A 15100-nucleotide genomic window follows, 5' to 3' on the forward strand; every position below is an offset into this window, starting at 1 on the left:
AATCCGCTAGGTGGAGATAAGTAATTAAAGGGAAACTGAGACTTCCACCCAAATGTAGCAATTTGCTACAATGGAAACCCAACCGGGTTCCTCGAAAGAAACCCTCGCAGTTGAAAAATTCGTCCTGGTCCGGGACTCGAACCCGGGACCACAGCCTTTCCGGGGCAGCCGCTCTACCATCTGAGCTAACCAGGCGGCTAGCAGATGGCAGGGCGAAGTCGAATTTGTCGACAACTCGAAGCAAAGGCAAGTGTTTGATGTTACATCAAACACTGCGAGGCTTTCTGATCATTCAAATTGGGACCAAGTTCTCTCTTTTGTGAAGTATGCGTACAATACTGCGGCCCAAGCAACTACTGCATTTTCCCCGTACTTTCTTCTATATGGACGAGAACCATCTAATACGTTCGATGGAATTCGTTCGTTTAAACCTGATGCGTCCGAAAGCACTCCGCTGTCTGAAGATGCTCGACATGCTGAGGAATGCCGCCAGCTTGCCCGCTCTTTTACAACCAAGAGACGCAATCAATCGACCAGCTTCGCTGTGTCTTGAGCTTCGCGCGGCCTAGTGCGAGCTTTCGTTTTTATATATATATATATTTCGGCCCAAATAGCTGAAACGTATAGGCATGTAGCGCCTGTCCAATCGGCTATTTCTATTCGTTATTTCCAAAAGTGAATCCAGTGAAGAAAAATTACTATAAAGGTTTTTGATGTTTAAATAGTCAGGGGTGTATTCTACTGCTTCTGTATATGTAAATAGCTCATCTATGCTTTCGTGCCATACACTTCGGCTCACAGCATTTATTTTGGATTAAGAAAATTATCTTTGTATAGTGAACACGTAAGTAAAACACAGGGTATTGTCAGCGTCCTGGTACTGTTTGCGTATTCTTTGCAAGATTTGTGCGTCGTGCAATAACTGTTCAGTTGCAAAGCCTCTAGTCTGGCAACACACCTAATTGACCTCGTTTAAAGAAGAACTCAGCAAGAGCGGAGCAAGGCGATGATGTTTCTCTCTCACCTTGAGCCTCCCTGCCAGAGCCGGGATCGCAAGAGGGCGAGCCACGTTCTCCGGGTTTCCCCATTTCCCCCTGGGATGATCCAGCCGCACTCGTGCTGACTGCTGAAAGCAAAAAAAAGTTTGTGCCAACTACGAAGTCAAATTATTCTGCCCAAAAAACATAGCATGTGCTTCGCCAAGTGCATCAAAGACATTTTGATTGGTTGAACAGATTCCACAGAACAAAAAAGTCGCAGTTTTGCCCGAAAGGCGAAGCATCAATTGCGATAACAAATTAGAGCTATTCGGAGTAGGGATAGTAGTTTTATCGGCTGCATAAACTTGGACACATCCGCTTACTAACTGAATTAACAAGCGTGGTGTCAGTGCGCACACGCTAACATGAATAGATCACACTGAATGACCGCAGACAACGACTGTCAAAACGCTGGCATCAATCGCAGCCACCGCAGCGGGCAAGGTTCGTGCGGTCTATCGCTTCAAAGAAAACTGAGCGGCGGATGCACAGCGCATACAAAGGTCAGGGCCGTGTGGAAATAAGAGACCGTGCGGGCGACGGCCACAGCCGGGCAAAGTACGAACGGAGTTGTTGGCAGAGTAGAAGCTGCGCCCCCCCCCCTCCCTCCCGCGCTGCCTTCCCACTTTCTTGCTTTCGCGTGGGAGATTGAGTGGCAAGTTCCCCTTACGCCCGATTGCAAGATACGCCTTTCGTGCCGGAGCACAGCGTTGCCCCGCCTCCCTCCCTCCCATACCCCCACGGCCTTTCGCGCAACAGTCACGTTTGATTTCGGCCGTGCTTTCGCTCTCCGTGATAGCGCGCGCATCCCCCGCGCGCTTTCGCTCGCCCATACGGCGCGCGGCGACGATTTTCTCGCCCTTGGTATCTATACGGAACCTCACGGTGACGGCGACGCCGACGGCTGAAATCCGGTTGAAGTGTCCATATAATTGCTATCGCAATAATATGGTGCTAAGCACGTTAAATGCCCACTGCAACAAAATTTTGAACCGCGTAAAAAGCCTAGTTTCATATACAAGGTGATAATTTTTAATTTTTATGGAATTTTTAAAAGTCACATGTGGCAGATAGCATAATTCTTGTCCTTGAACTGCATTACTTAGAGGCGGGCATTACTAGAACGAGAAATCGAAACGCATATTCAATTAATTAAGAATTTCTCAGTTAGCTTCTTAACTAATTACCTTATTACGGCACACATTTCAATTTATGAATTGTAGATGGTGAGCTTGCAAGACGTATCCCCTTGAAATTAATTTTCAGGATGGCACCAGTGGTCGAGATATTATTTCCCAGAGTGTGGGACGAAATACGTGGGAGTTGCAGTTTTTTTTATGCTTCAGTGCATAAAAGATCGTTTTGTTAAAAAACGTAAGTGGAACAACAGTGCATTTTTACGGCGAGCTTGATGGCGCATATCTCCCTATTGGCGTCATTCTGCAAAATTCTTAAATGCGACGCATTTCTTGCCGGCGGCTTTGTTCGTCCCTCCCACGTGCCACACCCCCACAGCGCATGCACGTCCCCTCCCCCTCTCTCTCTCCTCTCCTACGCTCTCCCCTTTCCCTTCTCTAGGAATCCTCTACGCAGCTGCGCCCGCGTGCCACACTCCCACAGCGTATGCGCGTCTCCTCCCCCTCTCTCTCCTCTTCTACGCTCCCCCTTTCTTTCCTCTAGGAATCCGCAGCGGCGCGCACGACAGGTGGTGCGACAGCTGCATATTCTGCTGGGAGCGCCACGGTAGTTCCGCGGTATGAAAAATGACGGAGCGCGCGCGCCTCATTCTCTCCCCTGTGCAGCGCCGCGATGAGCGCTCGGGCCGCTGCCGCGAAACCATCTCCCGCTCAAGCTACATATTCCGCTGGGGGCGCCACGGTAGTTCCGCGGTATGAAAATGACGGAGCGCGCGCGCCTCATTCTCTCTGCTGTGCAGCGCCGCGATGAGCGCTCGGGTCGCTGCCGCGAAACCATCTCCCGCTCAAGCTAACCATCTCCCCGCTGCTTCGCATCCACACATGGTTCCCTTTAGCGGGAGATGGAGTAATTTTTTTCAAGTGGATATGGCTTGCAAGCTCACCTTCTACAATGCGTCAGTTGCAAAATGTGCTGTAAAATAATTAATTAGCACAATTACAGATTTTTTGTTTATTAGTTGAATATGTTTCGATTTCTCGTGCTAGTAATGTCCGCCTGTTTGAGTAATCCAGCTCAAGGACAAGAATTGTGCTATCTGGCCCATGCGACATTTAAAAATTCTATACAACTTAAAAATGATCGCCCCATAGTGTATATATGTAGAGGAGCCTGCATGCAAAACGCTTACGCTTGAAATACGAATGAAAGCATTACGAAAAGCTCGCGAAAGTAGCCCTTTCCAATGCCCAAACTGAAAAACCAAAAGCGCCGTCGCTCACCGGAAGTGACGCGAGGATCACAAGCATGATCCCAGAGATTCGGCGGCACCCGCAGCCACGTTGAAGAAATTGGCTGTTGCTTAACTCAGTTATGCCTGGGTGTGCGTAGCGTGAGGTGCGGTTATGTCAAAGTCTTTCGCAAACGTCACATGCAAATCCAAACGGATTGTCTGTAGAGTCCGTTTGGAACATGCGCGTCGCACTTGAACTTTCAGCCGGCCGAATCACATGGTCCGTCACACGGCGAGCCTTCACGTCCTCCAACTGCGTTGTATCGGCGGCTAGGCGCGGCGCTCTCCGAGCTGCCGTCTCTGTTCGATACGCCGAGCATGTACTTCTTCTGTACCCGCAGCTCGTTGCCTCCTCCTGGTTTCATTCCGTCGTTGATCCGCGGCCCTGGCACGAGATGCGGAACTAGACGACGCACCATCCTCATCTAAATGCACTCGCGTGGCCGCTTCGTACTTACGACGCTTCCGAGGCATGCGGCTCGTTCTTCCTCCTTCTCCTCGGCTCGCTGCCTCCTCTTGGATTCGTTCCGACGACGAAGCCTGGCTTCTTTCAGTCTCTCCGGCTCACTTTCCATATCTGCCGACGAATCCCACCGAGCCGCCCCTTCTATATATATATATATATATATATATATATATATATATATATATAGTCGGTCGGTCCACCGACCGAAACTGTTGGGAAAATAATAAACCCTAGATAACCGCGAAGTTGTGCTTCTGGTTTCCCTATATATATATATATATATATATATATATATATATATCTATATATTGCCGCGGGCGAAACAACAGAGCCAGCAAGAAGTCCCCGTCTTTACTGGAACCAGACCAAAAAGACGAACGTTCTCTTCTTCTTCCAACCCCCAAACGAGTACTTGCCACAGCAGATGGCTCATATGTGACGGCATGTGGCATTACCCCCTCTCCTAAAGAAGCATCGTCTTGATGCTGTAAATGAGGGTAAAAATATTATAAAAAATTGAGGGTGACAATATGGAAATGTGTCGTGACGCGAAGGAACAATCTGCTTCTGTGAAAGAAGGAAGAAAAGGAAAAAAACACAGAACACAACGAAAACGAACAAAAAAAAGAAAGAAAAGCGTAAGTCGTCAATGTAGTATAGTCACTCGACGGTCGAGTCACGGCGCGAAAAATATGGTTTCAGTCTTGAAACATGAACCACTTCAGTTTGAGGAAGCCGACGGGAGTTTCTTGGGGTGCCTTCTGGGAGAACCTCTTAGGTAACGTCACTGAGTCGCCGTACAATCTTGTAGGGACCGAAGTAGCGACGCAGCAACTTTTCTGACCGGCCAAGCTGTAGGATGGGGGTCCACACCCACACTTCATCGCCGGGATTGTAGGCAATCTCGCGGTGGCGAAGGTTGTAGCGCCGTGCGTCTGCGGTTTGGCGACACTGAATACGGCATCGCGCGAGTTGATGGGCCTCCTCGGCGCGCTGAGCGAACATGGCCGCATCCGTGTGAAACATCCCCAAGTTGTCGGGAAGGAGCATGGCGTCGAGCATCGTGGTGACCTCTCGACCGTGCACTAAGCGAAAAGGTGTGAAGCCTGTACTTTCTTGAATTGCGGTATTGTACGCAAAAGTGACGTAAGGAAGGATATCGTCCCAGTTCTTGTGGTCAATGGCCACATACATTGACAGCATATCCGCGATTGTCTTGTTCAGGCGTTCAGTCAGTCCATTTGTTTGGGGGGTGATAAGCCGTCGTTTTGCGATGTGCAGTGCCACTTAGCCTCAAGACTTCCTGTAACATCTCGACGGTGAAAGCTGTCCCACGATCGGTAATGACGACCGGTAATGACGACCGAGGACAATGCTGTGCACGAAAAAATGGCCGATGTCTGCTGCGGTAGCTTTTGGGAGTGCCTTTGTTTCGCAGTACCGTGTTAGGTAATCGGTAGCAACCACAATCCACCGATTGCCAGACGAAGACGTGGGGAATGATCCCAGCAAGTCCATACCAATCTGATGAAATGGCCTCTGCGGTATTGATACTGGTTGTAGCAGTCCTGCTGGCCGCACAGGTGGAGTCTTACGTCGTTGGCAGTCGCGACATGTGCGAACGTAATGCTTCACAGTCTTTGCGAGACGTGGCCAGTAGTAAGAGCGGCGAATTCGTTCCAACGTGCGTGTGTACCCCAGGTGTCCAGACGATGGTTCGTCGTGACAGGCACGTAAAATATCGTCACGAAGCGAGGTCGGCGCGACTAGCAGGTATGTAGCTTGCGTATGGTCAAAGTTCTTTTAACACGAAAGTGTTTTATGCCGGGGTCCACCAAGACTTCACTGACGTATTTCCGTCACGGAAATACGTCAGCTTACAATGTACACGAACATAATACAAAGAAAGAAACCAGAAGAAAAAGTTCCACAAACATGCAAAATCTGGAAATCGAACCCATGACCTCTCGGTCCGCGACGATAGATCGCCGAGCGTTTAACCCATTGCGCCACAAACGCATTTGCAGAGAGCTACACGGACGCGCCTTATATATCTAACACTCCTCCGTGTACCCGCGCTCTTGCTCGGGGCAGTGCCGGCGCCTACGAGCAGAAAAGAGAAGTACTGCATTATGACACTAACGCGCACCGACAGTGAACGCTTCGGTGGTCTCAGCACTACGACGCCTCGATGCCAGCATTCGAAGGGACGCTGGCATCAAGAAGCACTACCAACGCCAGGTGGCGTTCACCGTACTCAGCACAGTGGAGCGTGGCCTCCGCAATTAGCTCTGAAAATGTTTCTGAAGTTGATCGCGGAGGCTGCAATTACGACGCGCTGTACGCGCTGATTTGACTCGGTGACGATTCAGTTACGTGCTTTGTCTTGCGCGTTGTATTAGTGTGTCAGTTACGTGCTTCGTCTTTCGCGTTGTGCTAGCGTGTGCAGCGTAGTGCAGCTTCCATATGCACGACGGTTGCTCATGGTCATCGACGTTGGTAGTCGTGATGGAGGAGACGTGCCACCAGGCGTCAGCGTGGGTGCATCAACGCCTAAGGGCGCTTTAGCCACAAAACACCAATAGACATTATATATCAATGTGCAATAAACATTACACTACTTCTGTGAAGACACGTTTCACTTTCGTGTTCTATACCGATTCCTATATAAGAGGGATCAACCACATTTTTTATAAAGGACGCCATCCAGGAAACAAAAGGAGGCTAGCGCGCGTGGGAAACTTCGAGGAAGACTTGACGTACGCCCTTCCAGGTAGTCAATGAGAGGACTGAGCTCCAAGTCGTCGCGCTGTTGTTGAGCCATGTCTGTTACTGATACGGCAGAAAGAAAACTGTCGTCCTCTTCAAGGTCAGTGGGGGCACTTCCGACTGGTGCACGTGAGAGACAGTCAGCGTCGGTGTGTTTGCGTCCTGACTTCTGAACGATGGTGACGTCAAATTCTTGCAGTCGAAGGCTCCAACGCGCCAGGCGACCTGAGGGATCTTTGAGATTCGCGAGCAAGCAGAGCGAATGGTGGTCGCTGACTACTCTGAATGGGCGACCGTACAAGTATGGCCAAAACTTTGTTATGGCCCAGACAACGGCTAAGCATTCTTTTTCTGTGGCAGAGTAGTTTTTCTCAGCAGCGGATAACGTTCGGCTCGCATAGGCAATCACACGCTCTATGTCATTTTGCCACTGAATCAAGACAGCTCCAAGGCCGACGTTGCTGGCGTCTGTGTGCAACTCCGTGTCAGCGGTCTCGTCAAAGTGACTGAGTACAGGTTGGGCCTGGACAAGGTTTCGGAGGGTATCGAATGCGAGGCACTGATCCTGACCCCAAACAAACGGCATGCCTTCCTTCGTCAGGTGGTTGAGGGGTTCAGCGATTTTAGAGAATTTTTTGACAAAGCGTCGGTAGTACGCACAGAGCCCCAGAAATCGGCGTAGATCACACTTATTTGTTGGCACGGGAAATGCGGCGACGGCGCTCGTTTTCTCTGGGTCTGGGCGGATGCCGGCATGGCTCACAACGTGACCTAAAAACTTCAGTTCTTCGTATACAAAATGACATTTTTCGGGTTTTAGAGAAAGTCCAGCTGTTCGAATTGCCTGAAGAACTGTCTGGAGGTGCTGGACGTGCTGAGCAAACGTGTCCGAAAAGACCACCACGTCGTCGAGGTAAACCAGACACGATTGCCATTTCAGCCCAGAGAGAACCGTGTCCATCATTCTTTGAAAAGTAGCTGGCGCTGAACATAACCCAAAAGGAAGCACCTTGAACTCGTAGAGGCCGTCAGGAGTGATAAAAGCGGTCTTTTCCCGATCACGCGCGTCAACGGAGATTTGCCAGTAGCCACTTCGTAAATCCATGGAAGAAAAGTAGCGAGCGTTGCGTATACGATCCAAGGAGTCATCTATTCGGGGCAGGGGGTAAACGTCTTTCTTCGTGATCTTATTTAATTTTCGATAATCCACGCAAAAGCGCAAGGTACCATCTTTCTTCTGCACTAACACAACTGGCGAAGCCCAGGGACTGGTCGATGGCTGGATGACGTCATCTTTAAGCATCTGTTGAACTTGATGACGTATAGCGTCTTGTTCCTTTTGCGATACCCGATAGGCATGTTGTCGAACGGGCCTTTCGGTAGGTTCGGTAATGATACGATGCTGGGCAAGCGGCGTCTGATTAACCTTCGTCATTGTAGCGAAACAATCTCGAAAAGAATCGAGTACGTCCAGAAGAATTTCTCATTATTCTGATGGTAGGCTCGGGTTCACATCTAGAGTGCTCGCAAACGCCTTGGCAGAATGGTCACACGGCGAAAGAGCAGCTAATACTGGCGGACCGTTGACGTCGGCAATTTCCGCAAAGTATGCAACCGCGGTGCGTCTGGCAAGATGACGATATTCCTCACTGAAGTTCGTGACCAGCAGGTGAGCCTGTCTGTTTCTGTCTGTTTCGAGGCTGAATAACACCTCTGGCAACGCATATTTGTTGTGCAAAGAGGAAAGACAAATTTGCCTCCGCAATTACAGCGTGGGGAACGTCCTGCTCACATTCCACGCCCACAAAGAGGCTGCTGCGAGGGGGCAGAGTCACGCATTCACCGGACACACGTAGCACGGTCTTCGGTAATTGGGTGATGTTATCAGCTTCAGAAGGAAAAGGGTCCTCGAACGACACCAGCAACTCACGTAAGTCAATGATTGCGCCGTATTCATAAAGAAAGTCCATTCCAAGGATTATTGGGCGCGAGCACACAGGTAATACGAGGAAAGACCCCGTGAACGTCGACGCACGGATTCGAATACGTGCCGTGCACATTCCAGTTGGCATCACCAGATGGCCCCCTGCCGTGCGTAACTGGGGCCCTTGCCATGACGTGGTGACTTTCCTCAATTTAGATGCCAGTTCGCCGCTCATAACTGAATAATCGGCACCGGTGTCGACGAGTGCAGTGACATCATGGTTATCAACAACTACGGCGATGTCGGCAGAAATAATCTTAGTACTGTCGGAAAATAAAGAAAAATCGGAACGATCGTCGTCGGGTCCTTGCATCGAGGGAGGTTCTTTGAATGTTCGTTGGAAAGCGACTTCACCCCCAGAAGTCGCGGTTCCTAGTTTCCCCTGTGGGGACTCGGTGAGCGGTTCCTTAGGGGAGCGTAAGACGACGAGGGCAAGCTAGGTGACACGGACCGGCGAGGGGATGGTGATCGCGATTGGCGGCGCTGAACAGTCGATGAAATTCGCTGGCCCGTCAGATACGCTTCGATTTCGCGGGGACGCTCGCCGTAACGTGGGCACCGCGCGCCGGGATGAAAGCCGCGGAGACCTAGCTGGCGGTACTGGCAGTCGCGGTACACGTGACCCGCTTCGCCACAGTGGTAGCATAGCGGACGGTTATCCGAGGAGCGCCATACACTTGCCTTCGTAGCGCTCTATCTTGAGTGATCTGGTGGTTGATATGTAGGTACGGTCAGGTACCTTGAGCCAGATAGCGGATGCGAAGAGGTGTCCGAGAGCAGATGTGCAGCCTGGTCCACTGTACGCATGATGGGATCTGTAGATGGTGGTGCTGGAGCCCTCAATGCCGCTGCATAGGTTAGCACAGGGACCTCAGGTCTAGGTGGTGCGAGTGGTTGCACCACCTGCCTGATTTCACTCCGGATGACGTCCGAAAGTGCTGTCATGGGTGGTGGGGGTCCCACTGGTGACACTGCTTGGAGTTGCCGCAGTTCGTCACGCACAACGCTTCGTATGAAGTCTGCGAGGGCCTGCTTCTCGCTGTCGAACCCAAGAGAGCACGCAGTAGCCGTGATGTCGTGGCGTTCGTACTGTGACGACCACTGCTGGAGAGTACGCTCCATCGTGGTTGCCTCACTCACGAACTCGGCCACAGTTGTTGGTGGATTGCGTACGAGTCCGGCGAGAAGCTGTTCGTCACGCACAACGCTTCGTATGAAGTCTGCGAGGGCCTGCTTCTCGCTGTCGAACCCAAGAGAGCACGCAGTAGCCGTGATGTCGTGGCGTTCGTACTGTGACGACCACTGCTGGAGAGTACGCTCCATCGTGGTTGCCTCACTCACGAACTCGGCCACAGTTGTTGGTGGATTGCGTACGAGTCCGGCGAAAAGCTGTTCCTTGACTCCACGCATTAAATGTCGTACCTTCTTTTCCTCGGGCATTGCAGGGTCTGCGCGTCTGAAAAGACGAAGCATGTCCTCGACAAACATCGAGACTCTCTCGTTGGGCCGCTGGTTCCTAGAAGAGATGGCTTGTTCAGCTCTCTCCTTTCTTTCGGCGTTGCGGTACGCATCGCGGAGCTGTCGGGTAAACTCGTGCCATGTGGCAAAGGAACCCTCATGGTTCTCATACCATGTCTTCGCAGAGTCTTCTAGCGCGAAGTAAACTCTCCGCAGCTTGCGAACATCATCCCACTCGTTGATGCTGGCAACCCGATCGAAGTGGTCCAGCCAGTCTTCAACATCTTCAAAACTGTCTCCGTGGAGCGGTCTGGGCGTCTGTGGCGCATGAAAAAAGTTGCAGTGGCTTAGCTCGGCTATGCCAGGATATACGTAGCGTTAGCAAAGGTTCAGCTGATTATTCTTAGCTTTCCTGTTTGTCTAGATTGTCACGGATTAGCTAGATTGTCATGCTTACTGCTGCTCCAATGACACACACGCGGTATACGTATTATGTGGCACAGGTATATTTATTTTTGCTCAACGTCACGTTGTTTCTCTATTGCCACAAAGACGGCTCGGTGATCAGTGAAGTAACACGCTGCCGTCTCTATGGCCCCAACACAGTATTTGGAGTTGTCTGTCTGTCTCTGATAGACAAGATCAATGGTGCTTCCCCATTGGGTCGTCTGTGCAGTTGGAAGACTGGCTAAGTCGAGGTTAAACTTGTCCTTCAAAGGAACACAAAGAGAGTCTGGAGCACGATTGAAGTCACCAGCCACCACACACAGTTCACCTGCCGCCCGACTAGGTATACACGTAGCCACTACGTCTATAGTGTCTAACGGAATTGTTCGGTGGCACATACACGGCTTCGATTATCACACCCCTTTCGTCAAGCTGAACGGCACAGGCTTCACCCTTAGGCACCGCTACGTTTGGCAGTTCACTGGCAGCAATCCCATTCCTGACATAGATGCAGACTCCCGAGCTTCTGGTAGCGTCAACACGACCCAGGCAGCACAACAGCACTGGGCCAAGCATGGTCCAATGCTCGCAGAAATTGGTACGAACTTTGGCCCAATCCTGGCATCATGGCAAAGTGCAACCCGATCCAAGGTTCACCCACTGTTCGAGCCAAGATTGGCCTAACAGTTTGCCATTGTAGAATCCAATCTAGTTCGAGCATAGAGCCAGTGTTCAGCCACTTTGTATTTCAAGAATCCAGTGCTCAACCATTCTGTATCCAACGCGTTTCCAGCATATCCAGTGCTCAGCCATTTTCTATCCAACGCGTTTCCAGCATATCCAGTGCTCAGCCATTTTCTATCCAACGCGTTTCCAGCATATCCCAGTGCTCAACCATTCTGTATCCAACGCGTTTCCAGCATATCCAGTGCTCAGCCATTTTCTATCCAACGCGTTTCCAGCATATCCAGTGCTCAGCTATTTTCTATCCAGTGTGTTGCAAGCATAGCCTGTACTCAGCCATTTTGTTGCTTGTATGCTGGCTTACTGCCTATAAAATTAGTAGCTAAGGAAACGTGATGTAAAAAAGTGCAGGAAGGAAACACACAAAGCATAAACGAAAATATAATTTATTTTGTCTATTTTAGGCAATGCCTCAATTGATGCATACAGGGGCAGGGGGAGCAAGGGCAGGAGGAGCGGCAGGAGCAGGAGCAGGGGCAGGAGGAGCGGCAGGAGCAGGGGCAGGAGGAGGGGCTGCAGCAGGGGAAGGAGCATGGGCAGCCGGACAGGAGGGGCCAACGGTGGACTGGCCAGGGCCCTGAGGCCAAGGGTGGGGCAGGGAGAGGGCAGCAGTGGGCAGGCAATGATCCCTGCCCCGAAGGGAGGGATCATCGGGCTGCTCTGCTGCTAACGTTTCTGCAAAACGCCTCTTCCTGCCACCACCCCTGTCCACAGACCCTGGCAACCACCTCTTAATGAAGCCCTGAGCTTCTGTCAGGTCGGCCCCCCCTTTTGCACAGATGACATCTGCACACAAACATACAAAGACCACAATTAGTACATTCAACATGCACGCACAATAGAGCAGGCAAACACATTCAACAAAAGAAAACCTTAACATAGTCTTTACACACAGTTCATCTGACAGAATTTGCAACCGCAGCCAACCATATTGAATCGAGGTTCACAGCATGCTCAGCAACGAAATGCAGAATACGCAAAGTAATGCTGTGGGGAATCAAATACTGCTATCGCCTTCTCCGCCATGAAAATTCTTGATCCATTTACAGGATCTTCATCCCTGTTGCCTTCGTTGACATTCCTGTTTTTCCACCCTAACATAGCGTTAACATCATCAGTGATGATCACACCATGTCTTTACCAACCGAGACATATTCATCAACTATCTCACCCGCTGATGCTAAACGTGCAAGCTGCCTGGTGTGATGCAATTCATCGGCATGCTCGTCAAGCAATTCACCTACACTGCCATTGGCGCTAGTGCAGAGCACACCTTCGCAACGCCTTCAAGGGCACTGGTGGCCGAGTATGTGGCTTTCATAGTAAAAAATGAAATCAGCCAACAGGGACACCTAAATTTCTTCGTTGTAGAAGTTAACAATTTATATGAAAGACAGGATTTTGGCAAGCCATTTCGCTGTAGAGGAGTTCAGCTGTATACACAATACTTGCAAATGCAAAAGGATGACTAAGGAGGCCTTACCTGTGACTATCCGGCATAACTTCAGATTTATGAAAGCCCTCTTCCCCTTCCTGCCATGAAGGCTGTAAAGCACTTGGACGGGGTGTGCCATTACAGCCTTCATGGCATTCGATGCCACCTCGCGCAGCGACTTCCCTCCTATTTGCAGGAGGTGCTTGCGCTGCAAAAGACAAAAATGTGGTAATGAGCATGGTACGTGACAACGTTTTCAAGTAGAAAAATCTACCCAATACTACTAGAATATAATTTATTGCCAAGAGAAGTGAATTTTTAGCCAAGTGCAAAGCAAGACTTTTTTTGCTGCAAGAGGTTTGTGACGCAATGCTCTTTAATTGTAAATGTGCTCCACAACACCTGGAACGGTGTTGTGGAAGAAACACAAACACGAAGTGCATCAGATCTTGTCTGTTCTGTGCATTTCATGTTTGTGTTTCGTAACCCTTAGCACTGTAACTGTGTTTCATAGTAGCTACCTCTCCAAGCTTTCACCATCATTAAAATTAATGTAAGTGCACCAATTCTACTTGTATGCAAATTGCCAATGCATAATTAAGAGATGTGACATTAGACTGCAGAAAAGTCGGATCTACACACGTGTGGCACAAAACAGCTTAAAGGCATACCGACACGATATTTTCAGACCTTCACATTTTGTGTTAAAGGGACTGACAACCAGTTTTTAAAGACCTAGTTTTGTGGTAACCAAAAGCTAGCCCTCAGCAGTGTTTACACCTGCAGCTTCGCAAACTGTGAAAGCAGCCCATCATTCTGCTTTTACAGGATGAGGGGAACTGCAGTTACCTGCTCACATTTTGGCCTTTTCAACCACTTTTGAAAATATCAAGTTGATAAAATAAGTTTGCATTGTCATACAGACCTTCTTACATTTGTACAGCGTTTTTCCCCTAAGTACACGCCTACATCATGGCTGCCTGGCGCCCGTTATCATTCTGTCGATAGACTTACCAAGCCAACTCATCAAAAACAAAGGCTGTGCGCCACTTTCCTGCTCACTACAAATGAAGGCTTATCAGCATATTGTAAGTTAAAAAAATAACAGAAAAATGTGGACTGCATTTCAATAACAATACCATGAACCTCATACACTAATAGAAAGCCACATGATAGGCCTCTTATTCATGGTAAATAAAACTAGATTAAAATGAGGTAAATACAGTATATACAGAAGATCATTGCACCCCTTTTCCTGTACTGTGTCCCACTTGTTTGCACTGCTATTTATAATTCACGATGTATCTAGAACTTGTCCAACAAAAAGAATTTACGCACAAGTGCTCTGCATTGTGTCCTTCTACAGAGAGCTGCCAGTTTGCACTTTGTATCAGCAATGGATTTTTATTACCTTAACGACTTACTCTTTCTTCATGAATGTATCTCTACGGAGAGCTGTTGGAAATCGACGATTCAGCAAGTCACTATGCTAGCTCAGTGGCTATGGCGTTGCGGTGCTGAGCTCGAGGTCACAGATTTGATTCTGGCATTCATGGTCACATTTCGATGAGGCCTCATTGCAAGAACACTAGTGTACGCTTAGATTAAGATGCATGTTAAAGAAACTAAGGTCCAGTCGAAATATATCATTAGAACCTATACAGCAGGGAACAAACTATTTCCATGAACTCTTTTGTGTGTGCGATGCAAAGTTCCTTCACATAAAACCCACAGCATGTTTCATGAAACATGCACAGAACTTCCACATGTTACATAGCCTTATAATTAAAAATAAAAGGGCAGTACAAACCAAGGTGGCAGCCACAGCCTCATCCTGCACGGCTGCCTCTGCTGCCTCCAATTCTTCAATATTGTTGGCAGGTAGCCGAGGAAGAACTGGAGGCACCGTCGACAGGGCAGGCTGAGACACTGCACGGGTCCTGTCGAGAGGCTCAATTTCATCCAGCCTCTCGGACACGACCCGTACCTCATGCCTCAGCTGCTGGAGCTCATGCAAGACGTCCCTGTTCTGCTGCCGCACCTCCAGCTGCACCCGCAGCACCCGCAGCAGCACCACTGAAACACAAAAATATTTACTTCATAGCAGAAGCGGTACATTTAGGGCACATTTGATTGGTTGTTTCAGAGCACTCTGGTGAATGTAAAATATCAGGATTTGTACAGGTCTCGGTGGCAGAAATTCATAGGTATTCAAATGCTTTCAAGGCCGCGTCAAAGCTTTTTTCAGTGTGCAGAGCAGCATCCCGTGTATCATTTTCCTATTATAACACTTCCAAAACACTTTAAATAGCCTCATTGCACTATAAAC

General features: G+C 49.4%; 1 protein-coding gene across 1 annotated transcript in view; it reads right to left on the reverse strand.

The window, feature by feature from the left end:
• The window catches only part of LOC125947253 (uncharacterized), a 69645-nt gene extending 54805 nt beyond the window's left edge, over positions 1 to 14840 (reverse strand). The window contains exons 1-3 of the mRNA XM_049671667.1: positions 14582 to 14840; positions 12820 to 12979; positions 11827 to 12122 (exon numbers count right to left, since the gene is read on the reverse strand). Of these exons, the coding sequence (XP_049527624.1) occupies positions 11827 to 12122; positions 12820 to 12922 (399 nt within the window). The 5' untranslated portion in view covers positions 12923 to 12979; positions 14582 to 14840. The remainder of the gene's footprint in view (positions 1 to 11826; positions 12123 to 12819; positions 12980 to 14581) is intronic.
• Positions 14841 to 15100: the final 260 nt, after the last annotated feature.

The sequence above is a fragment of the Dermacentor silvarum genome, chromosome 7, assembly GCF_013339745.2.
Source record: "Dermacentor silvarum isolate Dsil-2018 chromosome 7, BIME_Dsil_1.4, whole genome shotgun sequence".
NCBI lineage: Eukaryota > Metazoa > Arthropoda > Arachnida > Ixodida > Ixodidae > Dermacentor > Dermacentor silvarum.